The following is a 22,332-nucleotide window of genomic DNA, read 5'->3' as shown; positions in this document are numbered from 1 at the left end:
TAGTTCAGTCAGTGCTTTTGGAGGATTTTGTGGAATCAGCCCAGATAGCATCTTTCCAGTGCTTGCTGTAGGAGGTTCAGGTCTCAGAAGCACACAGGAGTCTATATTGCCTCAAATATCCACCCTGCCTAGACATGTCAGAGTCTTGTACATTTCATTTGAGTCCCCTTCATTCTTCTGAACTCCAGGGAGTCCATGTCAGGCTTATTCAAGAGAAATTGCCCTTTCCAATGAACCTACTGTGAACTGCTTTCAGAGCATAATTAATAGAAGATTAATGTTGTACACAGTATTCCTAACTAACAAATTGGAAGAACTCACCAAAGAACACTTTGTATCTGAGGAGGCAAAAAGGGTAAGTCAATGTTTCAGGTTGAGATCCTGCATCAGCATTCCAGAAGTGGATTAATCAATGCCTTTATAATTGAAACATCTCCTCCCTATATTTGCATACTTCTAGCAATAAACAGTAACATTCTATAACATATTTTTGCGATCATTGCTTTTTTTCCCCACAATTACTTGCTGCACCAGCATATATTCCTTTCCAAATCACGTACTGGACACTTAGACCCCTCTGCAATCCCTCATCATTTCGATAAAATGCTTCTCTTTAATTTTTCTTGCTCCTAACCTCATTCCATTTGCAGGATAATCACCAGCTCATCGACAAGCCTTTGAAGCAGATGAGGCCAACCTTTTAATTTAGACATGCAGCACAGTAACAGGCCATTTCGCCCCACAAATCCGTGCCACCCAATTAACCTATACCCCAGTAAGTACTCGTGGGCCAAAATAGCCTGTTACCGTGCTGTATGTCTAAATTAAAAATTAAAAGTTTGGACATCCCTCCTTTAGAGCTTCTTGTCCTTTACAAAATAAATGTATTTTGAATGCACTGGAATTAAGCAATGACCAAATTCTTCAACATAATTCATCACTTGTGAAGGTATTCTGTGTATTTCTGAAAAACTGTTGATCAGTAAAACAAATATAAACCTTCCTTCCAAATCAATACTAGATTTTGAAAGCAGCAGGTTGGGAGGGAATGAGCTTGATGGGTGGATTCATTACTTACTACTCAAAGTAAAGCTCATTAGTCTTGTACTCTGTTATACAGAAGATGATCTACTGTGCTCCTTACCACCAAACCCAACTTTTACACTATCTGTCACATCACATCCAGTACCTGCAACAACCATCTCCTAGCTACCTCGTTCAGAATTCCTTAGAGGTGGGGAGGAGCGGAAACAGACTAGTCCTGTCATCCAATCAGCCAGTTTTCTGAATTCTCTGCCTTGTTCAGCTGTACTTTTATCTGTCAAACTTTCAACTTGCTCCAGTCATAAAATTGTGACAGATAGAGGATGACCACTTGGCACTACGAGTTCATATCAACACTCTTCAAGCACAATCCACTTATCCCATTTCCCTGTCCTTTCTGCACAGCCCTGCAAATTCTTTCCTTTTGGATAGTTAATCAACTTCATTTGAAATGTTTTCATCATCTCACTTTTGATTACTTTTCCAATTATTTTCATTCTCCAAACTGTTCTAATGGCCTAAACAATGATAAAGACATCAGTCAACACCGAACATCGAAGAGGACAGAACAGGAACAGGTCCTTCAGTCCACCATGTCTATGGTGGCTGTCATGCCAATTTAAACAATACATTTTACTGCATGTTGTTCATAGCTTCCCATCCCCTTTCTGATCATGAGTCTGTTTAAATGCTTCTTGTACATAGCTATCACATTTGCTTCCACATACTAGCATGCATTTCCAGTAATTCAATGCACATCACAATAATTTTCAAGGTTATTTTCACAAGAACCAAAATGCAGGGATGGAGTTGTTTTGCGAGCAGATCAGTGGAATACTTGTACATAATATAAGACACAGTGGAAAAGTTCAGGGTTACAGAGAAAGATCAGTTGGTACAGAGCAAAGCCAACAGAGGGTAATTTTACTATTTTGAGGTTTATTCAGGAGTTGGTTAATGGCAGGAAATAAACTGTCCTTGAATATGGTGGTTTGTGATCTCATACTCATGAAGGGAGGTGAAGATAGTGTTGCCTGCTTTTCCAAGATAATGAGAATTATAGATAAAGTTGATGGAGGGGAGGGTGGTCTGAGCCAAACACACATTGATGCACCTAACTGGATAATTTCAATGGTGCACCTGTAGCAATTCTTAAAGGATGCAAGTGATATGTCAAATTTCCTCAAGCCTTGAGTGCACTTTCTCAGCCATTGCATGAATAAAGAATGATTAAGACAGATAGCTGAGGTGTCTTCCTTTAAAACTATTAAGCAACTCAATTCAATCAATTTATTAGTTCCTCGATCTTTTAAGAGACGAATGCTCCCTTCAATGGCTTTGTCTTTACAAGACAGATGCTCGTATTCTTATTCAATTATTTGCAAGTTACTTTCATACTCTACCTTTGCCCTCTTTATAACTTTGTCGCTGGTTTGTAAAAATTCTCTAAGCCTTCATCTTATTACTAATTTTCACAACAACGTGTGCCATTTCTTTTAATTTAATACTATTTTTCACTTCCTTAGTTAACTATCAATGCCAATGTATCTTCTGCAAAACTTGTCAAAACCACAAACTCTACCAAGTAGAAAGCAAACGTTAGTAGTAGATGGAGTTTATTCTCCCTGGAGGTCAGTGACTAGCGGATGCCTGCATGGATCTGTTCTGGGCTCCTGTTGTGATTTTTATAAATGATTTGGTTAAAGTAGAGGGATGAGCCAGTTAGTTTCTAGATGGTACAAAGGTATTGTGGATAATGTGGAAGCTTGTCAACAGGATATATACAGGATGCAGAAAAGTAGCCGATGGAGTTCAATCCATACGAGTGTGAAATTATGCATTTTGAAAGGTCGAACTTGAAGGAAGAGTACATGATTCTTAATGTGGAGAAATAGAGTTCTTGGGGTCAAGGTTGATAGATCATTCAATGTTGCTGTGCAAGTTGATAGGGTGATTAAGGTGCTGTATGGTGTGCTGTCCTTGTTGGAGGATTGAGTTCAAGGAGTGGCTTTATAAAACTGGTTAAACCCCACTTGCAGTACTGCACTCAGTTCCTGTCACATCATTACAGGAAGGATGTAGAAACTTTGGAAGTGCAGAGGAAATTTATCAGAATGTTGCGTGGATTGGAGAACATATCATCTAGGGCTTTCTCATTGGTACAATGAAGAATGAGGTGACTGAAAGGGGAACCAACCAACAGATTTTTCCTGAAGCAACAATAGCAAATACCAGAAGACATCATTTTAAGGTGAATGGAGAAAAGTTTAGGGGAGATGTCAGAGGTAAGGTTTTTTTCCCACTCAAGAGTAATGGGTGCCTGGAGTGGTGGTGGAGGCTGAAATAGGGGCATTTAAAAGACTCATGGATAGGCACATGGCACAAGATAAATAGTGTATTATGGATGTGAGGCAAGCAAAAATTAAATAGTTGTGGAGTAAGTTTACACAAGTCATGAGCTGAAAGTCCTGTACTAGCTATAATATTCTACAATGAATGCTCAATAATAGCTCTTGGATTATGTGAAAACTCACCAACCAAAAGCCAGAGTCTATGTTGTTCATCCAGTGCCAATGTATAATAGATTTGTTCATCTTCTATGCCTTGGTGATTTTAGGGATAATCTAGATATTTCCACTATCCATTCAGGCAGTAAAAGTACTGCCTTAATCCATGCACGCTGCCCAGAAATCCACATTGTTTCTCAGCCGTGAATAAATGCAAATACTAAATTGGAGAAATGTCAATTTTTATGGTATCAGAAAGGACTTGGAAAGTGAAAAATGGAACAGGTCGCTTGTTGGCAAAAGGGGTGTGTGCTTGCAAAATAGAAGGCCTTCAAAGTGAAATTTGAGATTAGAGTTTGTACTGTTCCTGTCAGAATTAAAGATATGACTAACTTCACTTTTCGAGAAATATTCAGCAAGAAACAAATTAGATATTTGATGAATACAAGAAATGTAAGAAAACATGAGATGGAAATCTGGAGGGCACAATGTTGATATGCAGACAATGTGAAGGAAAATCCCACGGTCTTCATCAGATATCTTCAGGGCAAAAAGCAAGAAACAAAATTGGTGCTCTTGAACATCATTGGTCATCTATGCATGGAACCAAGAGAGATGGATTTTCTATATATGTATTTTCTCAGGAGACAGACACAGTTAATGGAAGTGAAGCCAAAGGGCAATGAGGCCATGGACTTCATACAGATTAGAGGAGCTTGCTGTCTTGAAGCAAGGGTGGATAAATCCCCAGAACCTGTCAAGATATTCCCTTGGTCCTCAAGGTAGGCGAGTGCAGAAATTGCTGGGACCCGAGCAGAATTATTCAAAACATTCTTAGCCACATTAGGTGATGGAGGATTGACAACTGATGATGTTCTGTTGTTCAAAAAAGCTCCAAGAATAATCTAGAAAATTATAGGCTAGTGATCCTGACACCAGTAGTGGGTAAATTACTGGAAGGCATGCTTAGAGATCAGAACTTGGAGAGGGACTGATTTGGGATAGTTAACATGGCTTTGCTCATGGTAAGTCATAGCTAATCAATCAAGTTTTTTTTGAGGAGTTTACCAAGAAAGCTGATGAAGGAAAGACAGTAGATATTGACTTGAACTCTAGTATGGCCTTTGACAAGGTCTCGAATGGGAAGTCAGTCAAGAAGGTCCAGTTGCTTAGTATTCTGGATGAGATAGTAAACTGGATTAAACTTTGGCTTTGCAGTAAAGTCAGAGTGGTAGTAGATGTTTATCTCTCAAAGAGTAGGCCTACAACTAGTTGTGTGCCTCAGAAATCAGTGCCTGGTCCATTGTTATGTGCCATCTGATTCAATATTCTATTGTATATAATGTAGTAAATTGGATCAGCAAATTTCCAGATGACATTAAGAATGAAGTTGGAGTGGTCAGCAAGGCTCTCAAAGCTTGCAGTTGAATCTGGACCAGCCGATAAACGGGCTGCAAAATGGAACATGGAATTGAATTCAGACATGTGCAAGGTGTTGCACTTTGCGAGGACAGACCAGTGTAGGTCTCGCACATTAAACAGTTGGGCACGGCAGACTGCAGCAGGACAGAGGGATCTGGGAATAAATACACAATTCCTTGAAAGTGGCACCACAGAGAGATAGGGTTGTAAAGAGAGCTTTTGGCACATCATAAATCAAAGTATTGAGTATAGGACTTTGGATACTATAGTAAAGTTGCACAAGACATGGGTGAAGCCAAATATGGAGTATTGTGTAGTTTTGGTCAGCTACTTACAGGAAAGTTATCAATAAGATTGAAAGAGTGCAGAGAAAATTTACATGGTTGTTGCCAGAATCTGAGGAGCCAAGTTGTAAGGCAAGATTGAATAGGTTAGGACTATATTCCTTGAAGCATCAGAATATGAGGGCAGATTTGATAGAGATTTCCAAAATTATGAGGAATATTGATAGAGCATATATATATGCAAGCAGACTTTTTCCAGAGGTTGGATGAGCCAAGAACTAAAGGCTTTAGAATGAAAGGCAAAATATTTAAAGGGATGCTTCTTCACTCAGAGGGTGCTGACAGCATGGAAGAAGCTGTTTGTAGAATTGATGTATGGAGGTTCAATTACAGTATTTAAGAGAATAGGTACATGAATGGGAGGGGTAAGGAGGAGTATGATGAGCCAGATGGCCTACTCCTGCTCCTATTTCTAAATCCAGGTCGATGGGACTAGGCAGAAAAATAATTTGGGACAGTATAAATGGGCTGAAGGACCTGTTTTTATGCTACAAAATTGTTTATGAATGGAAAATAGCAAGAAATCATTTAACTAAGCAAGACATTTCCCCATTAAAAAGCAGATCACAACTCACAATGTCTTGATTTCAGACTAGTGGTATGCTCAAGATAAATTTAAAATCCTTATGCTCGCCACTCAATGAAAACAAGTATTCTATAGAAGTCCTAATAAATTAGGTAGCATCTGAAAAAAAATTTCAGTTGACCAAGAGCGGTTGAGTTTCACAACAAAGTGGAGGCTGGATAGTCTCATCACCTCAAGTTCTGTTCTTTCATTAATGAAATGTCAAAATCTTGGAATCAAATAAAACATATAGGATAAACGGCTAAGATAAAGTAAAGTGGCAATGTGGGGCAACAGGGACAGAAGCAAAGGGAATGAAGGGTGGGGTTGGGGAGGAAGGGTTCAGAAAATGAGAGAGGACGTGGGAGCTGGGAGAAGCAGAGGAAGGGAATGAGCGTTTTAGGAGGGGTCACGGCGTTGGAGGGCTAGGGGGGAGGGCGGGCGGGGAAGTGGGGAAGGGGGGGAAGGGGGGGCGACGGGGAAGGGGGGGGACGGGGAAGGGGGGGGGACGGGGAAGGGGGGGGGACGGGGAAGGGGGGGGGACGGGGAAGGGGGGGGGACGGGGAAGGGGGGGGGACGGGGAAGGGGGGGGGACGGGGAAGGGGGGGGGACGGGGAAGGGGGGGGGACGGGGAAGGGGGGGGGACGGGGAAGGGGGGGGGACGGGGAAGGGGGGGGGACGGGGAAGGGGGGGGGACGGGGAAGGGGGGGGAAGGGGAAGGGGGGGGGACGGGGAAGGGGGGGGGACGGGGAAGGGGGGGGGACGGGGAAGGGGGGGGGACGGGGAAGGGGGGGGACGGGGAAGGGGGGGGGACGGGGAAGGGGGGGGGACGGGGAAGGGGGGGGACGGGGAAGGGGGGGGGACGGGGAAGGGGGGGGGACGGGGAAGGGGGGGGGACGGGGAAGGGGGGGGGACGGGGAAGGGGGGGGGACGGGGAAGGGGGGGGACGGGGAAGGGGGGGGGACGGGGAAGGGGGGGGGACGGGGAAGGGGGGGGACGGGGAAGGGGGGGGGACGGGGAAGGGGGGGGGACGGGGAAGGGGGGGGGACGGGGAAGGGGGGGGGACGGGGAAGGGGGGGGGACGGGGAAGGGGGGGGGACGGGGAAGGGGGGGGGACGGGGAAGGGGGGGGGACGGGGAAGGGGGGGGGACGGGGAAGGGGGGGGGACGGGGAAGGGGGGGGGACGGGGAAGGGGGGGGGACGGGGAAGGGGGGGGGACGGGGAAGGGGGGGGGACGGGGAAGGGGGGGGGACGGGGAAGGGGGGGGACGGGGAAGGGGGGGGACGGGGAAGGGGGGGGACGGGGAAGGGGGGGGGACGGGGAAGGGGGGGGACGGGGAAGGGGGGGGACGGGGAAGGGGGGGGGACGGGGAAGGGGGGGGGACGGGGAAGGGGGGGGGACGGGGAAGGGGGGGGGACGGGGAAGGGGGGGGGACGGGGAAGGGGGGGGGACGGGGAAGGGGGGGGGACGGGGAAGGGGGGGGGACGGGGAAGGGGGGGGACGGGGAAGGGGGGGGGACGGGGAAGGGGGGGGGACGGGGAAGGGGGGGGGACGGGGAAGGGGGGGGGACGGGGAAGGGGGGGGGACGGGGAAGGGGGGGGGACGGGGAAGGGGGGGGGACGGGGAAGGGGGGGGGACGGGGAAGGGGGGGGGACGGGGAAGGGGGGGGGACGGGGAAGGGGGGGGGACGGGGAAGGGGTGGGGACGGGGAAGGGGGGGGACGGGGAAGGGGGGGGACGGGGAAGGGGGGGGACGGGGAAGGGGGGGGACGGGGAAGGGGGGGGACGGGGAAGGGGGGGGACGGGGAAGGGGGGGACGGGGAAGGGGGGGGACGGGGAAGGGGGGGGACGGGGAAGGGGGGGGACGGGGAAGGGGGGGACGGGGAAGGGGGGGGACGGGGAAGGGGGGGGACGGGGAAGGTGGGGGGACGGGGAAGGGGGGGGGACGGGGAAGGGGGGGGGGACGGGGAAGGGGGGGGACGGGGAAGGGGGAGGGACGGGGAAGGGGGGGGACGGGGAAGGGGGGGGACGGGGAAGGGGGGGGACGGGGAAGGGGGGGGACGGGGAAGGGGGGGGACGGGGAAGGGGGGGGACGGGGAAGGGGGGGGACGGGGAAGGGGGGAGGACGGGCGGGGAAGGAAGGAAGGGGGGAGGACGGGCGGGGAAGGAAGGAAGGGGGGAGGACGGGCGGGGAAGGAAGGAAGGGGGGAGGACGGACGGGGAAGGAAGGAAGGGGGGAGGACGGGCGGGGAAGGAAGGAAGGGGGGAGGACGGGCGGGGAAGGAAGGAAGGGGGGAGGACGGGCGGGGAAGGAAGGAAGGGGGGAGGACGGGCGGGGAAGGAAGGAAGGGGGGAGGACGGGCGGGGAAGGAAGGAAGGGGGGAGGACGGGCGGGGAAGGAAGGAAGGGGGGAGGACGGGCGGGGAAGGAAGGAAGGGGGGAGGACGGGCGGGGAAGGAAGGAAGGGGGGAGGACGGGCGGGGAAGGAAGGAAGGGGGGAGGACGGGCGGGGAAGGAAGGAAGGGGGGAGGACGGGCGGGGAAGGAAGGAAGGGGGAGGACGGGCGGGGAAGGAAGGAAGGGGGGAGGACGGGCGGGGAAGGGAGGACGGGCGGGGAAGGAAGGAAGGGGGGAGGACGGGCGGGGAAGGAAGGAAGGGGGGAGGACGGGCGGGGAAGGAAGGAAGGGGGGAGGACGGGCGGGGAAGGAAGGAAGGGGGGAGGACGGGCGGGGAAGGAAGGAAGGGGGGAGGACGGGCGGGGAAGGAAGGAAGGGGGGAGGACGGGCGGGGAAGGAAGGAAGGGGGGAGGACGGGCGGGGAAGGAAGGAAGGGGGGAGGACGGGCGGGGAAGGAAGGAAGGGGGGAGGACGGGCGGGGAAGGAAGGAAGGGGGGAGGACGGGCGGGGAAGGAAGGAAGGGGGGAGGACGGGCGGGGAAGGAAGGAAGGGGGGAGGACGGGCGGGGAAGGAAGGAAGGGGGGAGGACGGGCGGGGAAGGAAGGAAGGGGGGAGGACGTCGCGGAAGGAAGGAAGGGGGGAGGACGTCGCGGAAGGAAGGAAGGGGGGAGGACGGGCGGGGAAGGAAGGAAGGGGGGAGGACGGGCGGGGAAGGAAGGAAGGGGGGAGGACGGGCGGGGAAGGAAGGAAGGGGGGAGGACGGGCGGGGAAGGAAGGAAGGGGGGAGGACGGGCGGGGAAGGAAGGAAGGGGGGGACGGGCGGGGAAGGAAGGAATGGGGGGGACGGGCGGGGAAGGAAGGAAGGGGGGAGGACGGGGAAGGAAGGAAGGGGGAGGACGGGGAAGGAAGGAAGGGGGAGGACGGGGAAGGAAGGAAGGGGGAGGACGGGGAAGGAAGGAAGGGGGAGGACGGGGAAGGAAGGAAGGGGGAGGACGGGGAAGGAAGGAAGGGGGAGGACGGGGAAGGAAGGAAGGGGGAGGACGGGGAAGGAAGGAAGGGGGAGGACGGGGAAGGAAGGAAGGGGGAGGACGGGGAAGGAAGGAAGGGGGAGGACGGGGAAGGAAGGAAGGGGGAGGACGGGGAAGGAAGGAAGGGGGAGGACGGGGAAGGAAGGAAAGTGGACGGGGAAGGAAGGAAAGTGGACGGGGAAGGAAGGAAAGTGGACGGGGAAGGAAGGAAAGTGGACGGGGAAGGAAGGAAAGTGGACGGGGAAGGAAGGAAAGTGGACGGGGAAGGAAGGAAAGTGGACGGGGAAGGAAGGAAAGTGGACGGGGAAGGAAGGAAAGTGGACGGGGAAGGAAGGAAAGTGGACGGGGAAGGAAGGAAAGTGGACGGGGAAGGAAGGAAAGTGGACGGGGAAGGAAGGAAAGTGGACGGGGAAGGAAGGAAAGTGGACGGGGAAGGAAGGAAAGTGGACGGGGAAGGAAGGAAAGTGGACGGGGAAGGAAGGAAAGTGGACGGGGAAGGAAGGAAAGTGGACGGGGAAGGAAGGAAAGTGGACGGGGAAGGAAGGAAAGTGGACGGGGAAGGAAGGAAAGTGGACGGGGAAGGAAGGAAAGTGGACGGGGAAGGAAGGAAAGTGGACGGGGAAGGAAGGAAAGTAGACGGGGAAGGGTGCGGAAGGCCGCGTCACTAACTTGGGCTTCGGTGGTCTGTGTGAGAGGGTGAGACATAGCGAGGGCCCGTGCCTCTCGTAGACGCGGTGTTCGGGGGCAGCGCCTTGGGGGGGGAAACAGCCGCTCTCACCTCGCAGTCCCATCCAATGACCACCTCCCTCCCGCCGCAGGCCAGGCCTCCCCTCCCCCCGGCCTCGCACCCACCTGGCTCGGTCTCCATGCTGCTCCCGCTCACTCTCCGCGTCCACGGGTTCACCTTGGGCGGCGGGGCCTCAATGAACTCCTTCCTGCGGATGCTGGCGGATCTCGGCTCTTCGCCGTTGTCGCCGACCGGCCCCAGGGGCTCGGGCCCGCCATCAGGCCCAATCTCCATGGCAGGCCCGGGACTCGAAGTTCCGACCTCCCCGACGGAGGCCGCCTTATTCCACGGGTTCACCTTGGGGGGCGGCGCAGCCATGAGGCGCTTGGCCCCGGTCTGCGCGTCGCTGGGCTCGGGACGCGGGGGCTGCTCAGGGGCTGGGGCCGTAGCCGTGGCGCGGTGAGGCGGCGGCAGACTCTGCACCTGTGCGGCCATGGCTCGACTCCGTGTGGCAGCACGGGTCTCGCGCATGTGCACGCCCCACACGCAGTCTGCCGTTGTCAGGCGCGCTGGCAGTGCGCATGCCCAGCAGAGAGGCGGACGACTGGCAACCGGGAGGAGTGGGGCGGACGCCCTAGCAGTGCGCATGCCCAGTGGGAAAGTGGCGGGGCGGCTCGGTGGACGTGAAGTCGCCGTCTCTCATGCCAGATCCGTGCCTCAGCTTGTTCTCTTGCCAGCTGGTGGGAGAGGCCAATCGGTCCCTCGAGCCTGTGCCCGCCTTGGTCCAGCTCCATCAGCAGGTTCTCGTCACACCTTCAGCTGTTACAGCACAAATTCTTGTCACGTTTTAACAGCAGAAATTGCTCCTCATCGGAAGAAACTTGTCGGCGTCAACCTCATCCAGGCCTCAATCTGCTAACTCTCAGGTAAACCTCTCGGTCTTCCCAACCTTTCTTTGCCCAGATATAATAGTATAAACATCTCATAACGACAATGCTATTTCCCAGCATAGACTTTATTCACAATAAATTATTTGGAAAAAAGAAAACAGTTCAAAGTCTCTTCATATCCTCGGTGTCCATCATTGCACGTGGCCACCTCTGTCATGACAACATCCTTGGTGAAGGGCTCAAAGCTGAAACGCTGGTTATGTTGCTGTATAAAGTTCATGGTTTGTACAGCACAGTGTTTTGACTTCAACCACGGTGTCTGCAGACCTTTCTGTTTTACCTCATGCCATTACTCCCACCTCTGTTGTTTGAGGGATATCTCCTCAGTCTCAGCCTCTGAGACTAACTCAGAAATGTTCGCCACTGAGACGTGTCACCTGAAGAGATTCTTTGTCCTGCACTAGATCCAATTTGGCCTCTCCTTTAGTCAGCCTGACCACATACTGTGTCAAAAATGCTTCTTCGACACCTCATAAAAGTCTGCCCATCAAACCCTTTGGCTCAAAGGAGGTGTGAATCAATGAATATTAGAGAAATTGAAGTAATTCATTAAAACGACCCTGTCATTTTTGCACCTTTACAAAATTTATTTGCTCCTCAGTGGCTATTGGGGAGACCCCCACCCTCCCTTCGTTTACTTCCCTCTCCCTATTAAAGCAACTAAACCCTGGAACATCTAGCACCCTTGCAACAGCAAGTCTCCTTAATGGCCACAATATCATAATTCCATGTACTGATCCATTCTTGAAATTTATCACTCTTTCTTAATGCATTAAAGTAAACATATTTCAACCCATACAACTGGGTTCATTTATGCCCTTCCCTTCCTCACACCAACTGCTTCAGCATCTGACATAACACTTTAATTCCCATGGTTACGAGCCCAAAGGACCCCAAAACCCAGCAGCAATAGAAATTCACGAAGACAAGTATTACTTCAACAAAAGTTGTTTTTAATTATCCTTAAACATGAAAACAGAATCAAACTTTAACTTATCTCTATTGACTTAACTAACCCAACTTAATCCCCTTCAAATTCTAGCGCACGTGTATGTAATGTGAGTATAAATTTGAGAAAAGTTCCTTGGTTCACAGTTCAATCTCACTTCTCATTCTTCCAAGTTCACTGGTTGCAGGTAATTCTTATACTGTGCACAGAATTTAACATGCATAAAGTTCATCAGGCTTTGGTGCTCAAAAGGTAAATGTTTACTGCTCAGGAAGGTTTTCGTAGGGTTTGTTGTTGCAGGATTTCCACAACTGAGGTACCACGATTAGTCACCTCAATGTCTTGCTGATGAAACTTGCTCCATCAGGGTTCTCCAGATGATAACCTCTTTCTTTCAGGCTTTCACAGAGTTCCTTTCTGTTCCACTTATTCCAAGAAAAACATCAGATTGGTAGCACTTCCAGCCATCCGCCGCTCTGGAGTTTGTTTCAGTTCCAACAAGCTTCCTGGCTTGCACTGTTCAGCTCTCTCTCTCCCTAAAATCTGAGATACGAACTCCCATGTGACTATCTCACTTGCAAAACACCTGACCTTCTCCAGCAAACAATAGGAATTAGTCTTCTTGGTCAAGTTGTTGTCTTAGGTAAACAAACCCCAGAAGTGACCTTTCTGTGCACTCTGTCAAAACTCTTGTAAAGAGTTTTCAACAGCCAGAGTGTCTCCTGCTTGTTGCTTTAATGACAACATTTCAAATAGCCCCTACTTGTGAAATGTGCATAGCATTCTCTATAGTTTCTGTAAATTCACTGAATATGAATTCTTCAGTATTTCAAATAAGATCTGTTTTAAAGTATGTGTATGTATGTAACCTACTCTATCTCCCAAATACATCTACAAATATTCCATCACACCATCCCCCTGCCAAAGAGGTTTAAACCCTTCTAAACAGCTCCAACATGGATACTGGACCATCGAGTTCAGAAGAATGAGAGGAGATCTTATAGAAACATATAGGATTATAAAGGGTATGGATAGGATAGATGTAGGAAGGTTTTTTGAGCTGGCCGGGGATACTAAAACGAGAGGACATAGTCTCAAGATTCGGGGGAGTAGATTTAGGACAGAGATGAGGAAAAATAGTTTTTCCCAGAGAGTAGTGAGTGTTTGGAATTCTCTAACCAGGGAAGTGGTTGAGGCTGCCTCATTAAACATATTTAAAATTCGGTTAGATAAATTTTTACATGATAGAGGAATTAGGGGATATGGGGAGAAGGCGGGTAGGTGGAGTTAGGTCATAAATTAGATCAGCCATGATCGTATTGAATGGCGGAGCAGGCTCGATGGGCCATTTTTGGCCTACTCCTGTTCCTACTTCCTATGTTCCTATCTAGATCAGGTGTAATCAGAATCGTGCTTTCAACATTATAACCGTGGTGAAATCACTATTGTATATGTAAATGATATGACCTTTTATGTTTGACCCTGCTCTCAATGGCCGGCTCATGACTCCGCCCCTTTATCTCCCATGCCGTAAGCTTGGCTCTAGTTTGAGACTGGGTCAGAAAGAGTTGTCAATCTCTTAATAATAAAAGCCTTCAGTTCCAATAACTTCAGTCTTTGCGTAATTGATCGTGCATCAATTTTATTAGGAAGACTTTGTTTCTTTGGAACATGGACAAATACATGAAACTGACCGCCTAGAAATTGATCCGAGAGAACCCAAAGCAGCCAACAAATTCGCACTCTCGCGCCGCTGCTTCGAAACATTCCTTGCAGCTTCTGCAGCTGTGATTCAGGACAACGAAGACAAGCTCTGTCTGCTATTTTCGTACATCGGGGACCGAATCTACCAGATGTTCCGGGACTGCTAGACATACGGAGATGCCATGGACACCCTGAAAGACCAGTACAAGGTATAGATGAATTAAGTCTATATGTAGCATGTACTCCACTCGCACAGACAGCGACCTGGGGAACCATTGAATGACTTTGTCAGGGCCCTGCAGGAGCTTGCAAGGAATTGCAAATGCCAGGCTGTGAGTCCAGAACAGCACACTCAGCTGCTGCTCAGAGACACCTATGTAGCAGGTATCCGCTCCGATTACGTGAGGCAGAGGCTACTTGAGCAGAAAAGAGTGAGCCTACCTCAAACAATTGAACTAGGAAACACTCTGGAAGTGGCCATCCACAATGCGGAATCGTTCTCCAGCAAACACGCGGCTGCCTCGTGGGGAAACACAGGCGCCGCCAATTTGGGAGGCAGAATCACAAACCCCCTTCGACCTGAGCTGACCTCCACAGCAGTTAACGACACCCAAAGTGCTACTTCTGCAGGCAGGGCAAGCATCCGGGGAAACAACTGTGGGAGAAAGGGACACTTTGCAAAGGTCTGTAAGTCTAAGCAAACCCCCAACCCCAGCAGCACCACGTGCAAATGGGGGCTGCCATCTTCAATGCTGTCACTTCCACTGCCACCTCCAGGGACCTGGAACATGTGCACGCCACAGAGATCACTGATCGTGATGGTGTTGCTTCCAACCTCTCCCTCTTCCCTTCCAAATCCAAATCGACTAAAGTTTTTGGCAGTTGTACTGTGACACTGACTATCCAAGGCATAGTATACTGTAATGTCAAACTCCTAGTACTGCCACAGCTCTGCGCACCTGTCCTACTGGGGTTAGACTTTCAGTGCAACTTAGAGTGTCACCATGGAGTACAATGGGCCCCACCCTCCTCTCACAGTCTGTAATGAACAGTTTATGAACTGCCCGCCCGTCACTCACCAGCAGCCTCAAACTCAATTACCACATCCGATATGCGGCCTCTCCATGCTCCGAATTCTCTCTCTTCCATCCACCCCCACCCCCCCCGTTCATACTGTAAGCCCGTTGCCACTATAAGTCAGAGATATAGCGCCAGGAACAGGGCATTTATTAACTCCGAGGTGAGTCGGCTTCTCGCCAAAGGAGTGATAGAGCATGGTTCAAGGCCCTGGAGAGCCCAAGTCATTGTAGTGAAGAGTGTGGAGAAACACCGGATGGTCATAGACTAATCCCAGACCATCAACAGGCTCACCTGGCTTGACGCATACCCCCCTTACCCCTCATATCCAACATGGTGAACTAGATTGCTCAATACAGGGTGTTCTCGACCATAGACTTTAAGTCTGCTTATCACCAGCTCCCCATCCACCCCAAGGACTGGCAGTTCACTGCTTTCGAGGTGGATGGTTGACTGTACCACTTCCTGAGATCCCCTTTTGGGGTCACGAATGAAGTGTCTGTTTTTCAAAGGGAAATAGATCGGATGGTGGACAAGCACGGGCAGTGCGCCACTTTCCTATACCTCAATAACGTCACCACCTGCGACCATGACTAGCAGGACCAAGATGAGAACCTCCAAAAATTCCTCCACACCGTGAAACACCTCAACCTGACGTATAACACAGGAAAGTGTATCTTCAGCACACACCGCCTGACTGTACTAGGCTGTGTGGTGTAGAATGGAGTCATCAGCCCCGACTCTGACTGCTTGTGCCCACTGTTGGAACTCCCACTCCTCTGCTGCTCCAAGGCCCTGAAAAGGTGCCTGGGGTTTTTCTCCTATTATGCCCAGTGGGTTCCTAGCGATGCGGAGAAGGCCCGACCCCTCATCAGGGTCACCAATTTCCCCTATTGGCAAAAGCCCGCAAGGCATTTGATCGTATCAAAGCTGACATTGCAAAGGTCATGATGCACACAGTGGATGAGTACATCTCATTCCAGGTGGAGAGTGACACATCGGACTTTCCCCTGGCCGCCACACTTAACCAGAGAGGCAGGCAGGCCTATGGCATTTTTTTGAGGACTCTCCCAGGGCTTCGAGATTCAGCACTCCTCCATCGAGAAAGAGGCCCAAGCTATCATCAGAGCACTATGGCACTGAGGCATGACCTCGCCAGTAAGCATCTTACCCTGCTGACTGAGCAATGGGCAGTTGCCTTCATGTTTAACAGACAGCACTGGGGTAAAATCAAAAACGACAAAATCCTGAGATGGAGAATTGAGCTCTCCACCTACAATTATGACATACTGTACTAGCCTGGAAAGCTCATTGAGCCCCCTGATGCCCTTTCTCGAGGGAAGATGGACCAGTTGCAGACACTGCATGATGGCCCTCTGCCACCTCAGGATTACCCTTTTTTTTACTTCATCAAGGCCCGTAACCTCCCCTACTCCATTGAGGACATTAGGACACTGACCAAAAATTGCCATGTCTGTGCGGAGTGCAAACCATGCTTCTACCATCCCGACTGGTCACACCTGATCAAGTCCACTCGCCCTTTTTAACATCTGAGTATGGACTTCAAAGGACCCCTACCCTCCACGAATCGCAACGTTTACTTCATCAACATCATCAATGAGTACTCACGGTTCCCTTTGCCATCCCTTACCCAGACTATAACTGCAGCTACTATCATAAAGGCTCTGAACAACCAGTTCATCATTTTCGGATAACCCTGCTACATCCACAGCAATAGGGGTTTGTCCTTCATGAGCGACGAGCTGCATCAATATTTGCTGTCCAAGGGCATTGCCTCTAGCTGGACCACCAACTACAACCCCAAAGGGAATGGCCGTGGAGCGGGAAAATGGCCTGGTCTAGAAGGTAGAACTACTGACCTTAAAGTCCAAGGGCCTCCCTGTGCCCCACTGGCAAGAAGTCCTCCCAGAGGCCCTTCATGCCATCCAGTCCCTCCTGTGTATGGCCACCAAAGAGATACTTTACGAGAAACTCTTTACATTCCCCAGGAGATTGGCATTGGGAACTACCTTACCTACCTGGCTGACGTTCCCCGGGCCTGTCCTACTTTGCAAGCACTTGAGGACCCATAAGTTTGGGTCCAGCTGCTCCACACTAACCCACAGTACGCCTACGTGGCATTGTCGGACAGATGCGAGGACACAGTATCCATCCAGGACCTGGCAAATGCAGGAGCATCCAGACCCCCCCCCCCCCCCCAACCAACTGACAGGTATGCCCTCCCCACCCCCAGCTCGCCAGTGCCTTAGTTCCCTACCACGGCCAACCCGGCAGTCGACACGCACAATCCCACCCTCCCTGCTCAACCAGCCGGGCTAACCAAAATGGAGCAGCCAGAGCAACAGAGACCACCACGGACTCTCTGACGGGGGCAACAGCAAAGGAGACGGCTGGACAGACTGAACTTATGAAGTCGCCTGACCACAAAACACACCCCTCCGGGACTTATTTTAAAAGAGGGGGTGAATGTGGTGAAACCACCTATTGTATATGTAAATGATATGACCTTATCTGTTTGACCCTGCTCTCACAGGCCGGCTTGTGACTTCTCCCCTTTATCCCCCATAAAGGCTGTCATGCCACAAATCTGCCCCCAGTTCGAGTTCAGGTTAAGGAGAGCCAGCCACATAAGGGATGCTGTCCATCTCTTGCTAATAAAAACCTTCAGTTCCAATAATTTCAGTCTTTGTGTAATTGATCGAGCATCAGAAACATAGGTCAAAGCTGGTATGGGATGGAAAATTAAACTGATGGGCAAATAGAATCACAGAATTGCCCCAGGACTGAAGGTAGTTACTCTGCAAATGAATCATTCCATTCTAGTGGAGTGTTAGAAAGAACTGTTTGCATTCTTGGAGGGGTGGGGGGAAAATAAAGGTATATAGAATTAGAACAGTCAAAAATAGGGTAGATAGTTGGAAACATTCCTCCATAGCACCGGTATTTGAAACAAGGGGGTCCAGCTTGAGGATAAAAAGTGCATGGTTTAGAGGGGATGTGCAGAGGAATTCTTGACCAAGAGGATGGTTGGAATCTAGAATGCACTGAGTAGGAAGGTAATAGAGGCAAAGACATTTATATTTAATGTGTGCAAACAAGTCCTGCAATTGCCAGGACATAGAAGTCTATGGATAAAGTGTGATAAGTAGGATTAGTACAATGGTCAGCATGGACATGGTGGATCACAAGTTCATTGACTGGGAAAGCTAGGATTAGGGAACTGAGTCAAGGCCTTGGAACACAGTCTCTCTATGAAATGGCAGCATTGAATTGAATACTGAATTGAATTCTTTATGGTCACTTGAACTGATGTACAGTGAAAACCTTTGATTTTCCTGATATCCAGGCAAGTCAACTTTTACTTAAGTATAGTGGATGGTACAATAATAAAACAAACATATAGGGTATAATGTTACCAAAGAGCATTTTTTAACCAATGAGAGGTCCATTTAAAAGTCTAATAACAGAAGGAAAAAAACTGTCCTTGAATCTGAAGTATGTTTCTAAGCTTATGTACCTTCTGCTCATCAAAAAGGGGTAAAATCAAATGTGATTGGGGAGGAATGGGTCCTTTAGTGTTTTGCAGCCTTCTTGAGGCAATGAGAGATAAAGATGGAGTCAATTGAGGGGAGGTTATTTTGCAGGATGGCCTGAGCTTTGTTAACAACTATCTGCAATTTCTTGTAGTATTGGGTGGAACTGTTCACATTCCAAGCTGCGATGCATCTGGATAGGATACTTCCTAAGGTGCATTTAGAACAGAAAACATTACAGCAGACTAAAGACCCTTTAGCTCTTGATGTCTGCTTACCTTGTCTCCCTCTACTTTTCTTCTATCATGTGCCTGTCTAAGAGTCCTTTAAATACCCCTAATGTTTCAGCCTCCACTTCCATCCCTAGCAAGGAATTCCAGGCACCCACAACACTCTGTGTAAAAAGACTTACCCCTAACATCTCCCCTAAACTTTCTTCCCTTCACTTTGTACATAAATCCTCTAGTATTTGCTATTCCTGACCTGGGATAAAAGGTGCTGGCTGTCCACTTGTCTATGCCTCTCAGAATGTTGTAGACCTCTATTGTCTCCTCTCATCTTTCTTTGCTCCCAAAAGAAAAGTCACAGCTCTGCTACCTTTGCCTCATGAGACTTATTTTCCATTCCAGGCAACACCCTGGTAAATCTCCTACTCAACCTCTCCATAGCTTCCACATCCTTCTTATAATGAGGTGACCAGAACTGAACACAATATTCTTAAGCACACATGTCAAACTCTGGCCCGCGGGCCAAATTTGGCCCACGATATAATTATATTTGGCCCGCAAAATCATATTAAATATATATTAGAGTTGGCCCGCTGGCCGCCGCGCCAGTATAGCGCATGCACACTGAAGGTGAAAATGAAGACGCCGGTGGTGTGGATGGATCTCAGAGTCCCAAATCCCGGGGATTGGAGCGCCGCATTCAGCCCGCCCGGCTCCCAGACACACAGACGCGGCTGGAGTTGGGGACCATCCTCGCTGGGTCTGCACTTCAGCAGTGACGCTGGACCGAACGTCTCGTTGGCGATGCCTTCCCCCTCGCTCCGTGCGCGGTGGACCCTTTTGTTGGAGACGAGCCTGGCACCGTGAGATCGCAGTTTAATCCCTCTCCAACCATGGGAGGGGGGTGGGAGCAACGCGCTCTTCTCAGCCAATTCCTCCACCGCCCTGGACGCCGGCATTTCAACGGGGGGTTCGGGTGCCTTCGTCAGGCGACCGACCTGTTGGTCCAAGACAAGGGGAGAGCGTACAAACTCCACACAGACAGCACCTGAACTCGGGTGAACGTGGAGCTGCGACCCCACATTCCACATCAGGACTGTGTGTAAGATTGGGAGCAGTGAGACAGAAGCTTATTTTGTTCCTGTGATTTAAGCTTTTCTTGGGGTGGGGGGTGTCCTATTCTGACCACTTGCCTAACAATTAACCTAATCAGATGTGGAGTTACCACAATACAATAGTTCTCAACCTTTTTCTTTCCACTCGCGTCCCTGTGCCATTGGTGCTCTGTAATTAGTAAGGGATTGCTTAAGGTGGTCTGTGGGTCGGAAGAAAAAGCTTGAAGACCACTGCTTTAATCATCCCTCATTGACTCGTCATGTGCACGGTTTCAGAGCTCCAAAGGAAATGGACCAATGACAATGACAATGAAAGAGTTTATCCAAAACTATTATTAAACATTTATTTTAATAAGAAAAAGTTTAACATTACATATGTTGAAAGAAGAGAAAACATGCAGATGTTGTTGAAAATTTTCAATAAATATTTAGTTCGTCCCTCGACTTAGTCCAAGTTTTTAATTTTGGCCCTCCGTGAATTTGAGTTTGACACCCCTGTTCTTAAGTGTGGTCTCAACAGAGATTTGTAGAGTTGCAACATGACGTTTCTACTCTTGAACTCAATCCCCCTATTAATGAAGTTCAGTATCCCATAGGTCTTCTTAATTATCCTATCAACCTTCTCAGCAAATTGAGAGATGTATGGATATGAAACCCAAGGTCTCTCTGTTCATCCACACTCTTAAGAATCTGACCATTAACCCTATACTCAGCCTTCTGATTTTTCCTTCCAAAATGCATCACCTCACTTATCCGGATTGAACTCCATCTACCTCTTTTCTGCCCAACTCTGCATCCTGTCTTTATCCTTTTGTAACCTACGACAGCCTTAAGCACTATCCACAATTCCTCCAACCTTCTGACCCCTCCTTCCACCTCTTCATCTAAGTCATTTACAAAAATCACAAAGAGCAGGTGTTCTAGAACAGATCCCAGAAGTCCAATAGTCACTGACTTCCATGCAGAATACTTTTCTTTCACGACTACTCTCTACTTTATACATTACTGTACAAACCAATTTTTAATCCACACAGCTGAGGTTACATGGATTCCATGCCTCATAACATTCTGAACAGGTCTCTTAAGGGGGTCCTTGTCAAATGCCTTACTAAAATCCAAATAGTCCACATCTACCAACCTACCCTCCAATTTCTTTTGTTAGCTCTTCAAAAAATTCAATTAGACTCGTGAGGCACGACCTGCCCTTCACAAAACCATGCTGACTATCCTTGAGTAGACTGTATTTCTCCATATTCTCGTAGATTCTATCCTTAAGAATCCTCTCCAATAGTTTGCACACTAACTGGTCAGTAATATCCAGGATTCTCCCTATTTTTTTAAACAAGGGGACCACATTTGCCATTCTCCAACCCTCTGGCACCTCTCCTGTGGCCAAAGAGAACTCAAAGATTATAGCCACTGCCCCAACTATCTCTTTCCTCACTTCCCACAGCAACCTGCATATATTGCATCTGGGCCCGGGGATATATCAATCTTAATATTTTTTAAAAGATCCAACACTTCCTCTTCCTTAATCTCAGCATCATCCAGCACACAGGCCTGTTCAATTCTGACCTCACCCTGATCAAGGTCCTTTACTCTTGTGAATACTGAAGTAAAGTATTCATTTAGGTCAGTGGTTCTCAAACTTTTTCTTTCCACTCACATACCATTTAAAGTAATCTCAATGGCATCGGTGCTCTATGATTAGTAAGGGATTGCTTAACGTGATATATAAGTGGAAAGGGAAGGTTGAGAATCACTGCTCTAGACCCAATTGTTACTGAAATATTTTGCTTGAGAAAAATTGTCATTGGCCTATTTCCTTTGGAGTTATGAAACTGCACATAATAATTCAATTAGTTATGATGAAAACAGTGGTTTTCAAACCTTTTCTTTCCACCCACATCCCACCTTAAGCAATCCCTTATTAATCACAGAGCACCTATGGCATAGGGAATACTTAAAGGACCTCCCCAACCTCCTCCCCTCCAGGCACATATTACCTCCTTTATCCTTTTGTGGCCCAACCTTCATTCTTAATATCCTTCTACACGTACTCATAGAACGCCTTGGGGTTCTTCTTAATACGACTGGCAAGGCCTTCTCATTCCCTTTCGAGCTCCCCTAAGTCTTTTCTAAAGCTTCTTCCTAACTACGATATAATTCTCATGAGCTCTTCCTGTTTCCTAAATCTAATGTATGCTTCCTTCTTTCTCTTAACTAGCTGCCTCACCTGCTTTGTCAACCATGGTTCCCTTTTCCTATCATCCTTTCCCTGTCCCAGTGGGACAAACCTATCCTGATCCCAGCTCAAGTGGTCCCTAAACTTCCTTTGCATTAGTTTTGTGCTTTCACTCTTGAACATCTGTTTTCAAGTTGCTCTCGCTTATTCCTGTCTCATCCCATCATAATTAGCCCTTCCCCAATTAAACACTTTCCCATTTTGTCTGCTTTTAACCTTGTTCATAACTATGCTAAAGGTCAGGGAGTTCTGGTCACTCTCACCAAAATGCTCCAAGGTCCATCACCTGAACAGATTCATTATCCAGAATTAGATCCAGTAAGGCCTCTCCTCTCATCGACTGGTCCACATACTGTTTCAGGAATCCTACATCTATCCCTCTTGTAGTCAGGAAGTGCCAGTCAATTTTAGGGAAGCTGAAATCTCCCATTACAACAACCCTGTAATTTTTCACCAATCCAAAATCTGCCTGGTTATCT

General features: G+C 49.2%; 1 protein-coding gene and 1 long non-coding RNA gene across 4 annotated transcripts in view; one reads left to right on the top strand and one right to left on the bottom strand.

The window, feature by feature from the left end:
• Positions 1-10,583, bottom strand: part of LOC138743093 (la-related protein 1-like) — a 180,963-nt gene extending 170,380 nt beyond the window's left edge. For all 3 annotated transcript variants that reach the window (XM_069897907.1, XM_069897909.1, XM_069897908.1), the window contains exon 1: positions 10,158-10,583. In XM_069897907.1, coding sequence (XP_069754008.1) covers positions 10,158-10,563 — 406 coding nt within the window. In that variant the 5' untranslated portion in view covers positions 10,564-10,583. The remainder of the gene's footprint in view (positions 1-10,157) is intronic.
• Positions 10,584-10,701: 118 nt separating this feature from the next.
• The window catches only part of LOC138743092 (uncharacterized), a 44,308-nt gene continuing 32,677 nt past the window's right edge, over positions 10,702-22,332 (top strand). The window contains exon 1 of the long non-coding RNA XR_011344652.1: positions 10,702-10,958. This is a non-coding gene — a long non-coding RNA (uncharacterized lncRNA). The remainder of the gene's footprint in view (positions 10,959-22,332) is intronic.

The sequence above is a fragment of the Narcine bancroftii genome, chromosome 9, assembly GCF_036971445.1.
Source record: "Narcine bancroftii isolate sNarBan1 chromosome 9, sNarBan1.hap1, whole genome shotgun sequence".
NCBI classification, from domain to species: Eukaryota; Metazoa; Chordata; class Chondrichthyes; order Torpediniformes; family Narcinidae; genus Narcine; species Narcine bancroftii.
This window is presented reverse-complemented; position numbering and strand designations above follow the sequence as displayed.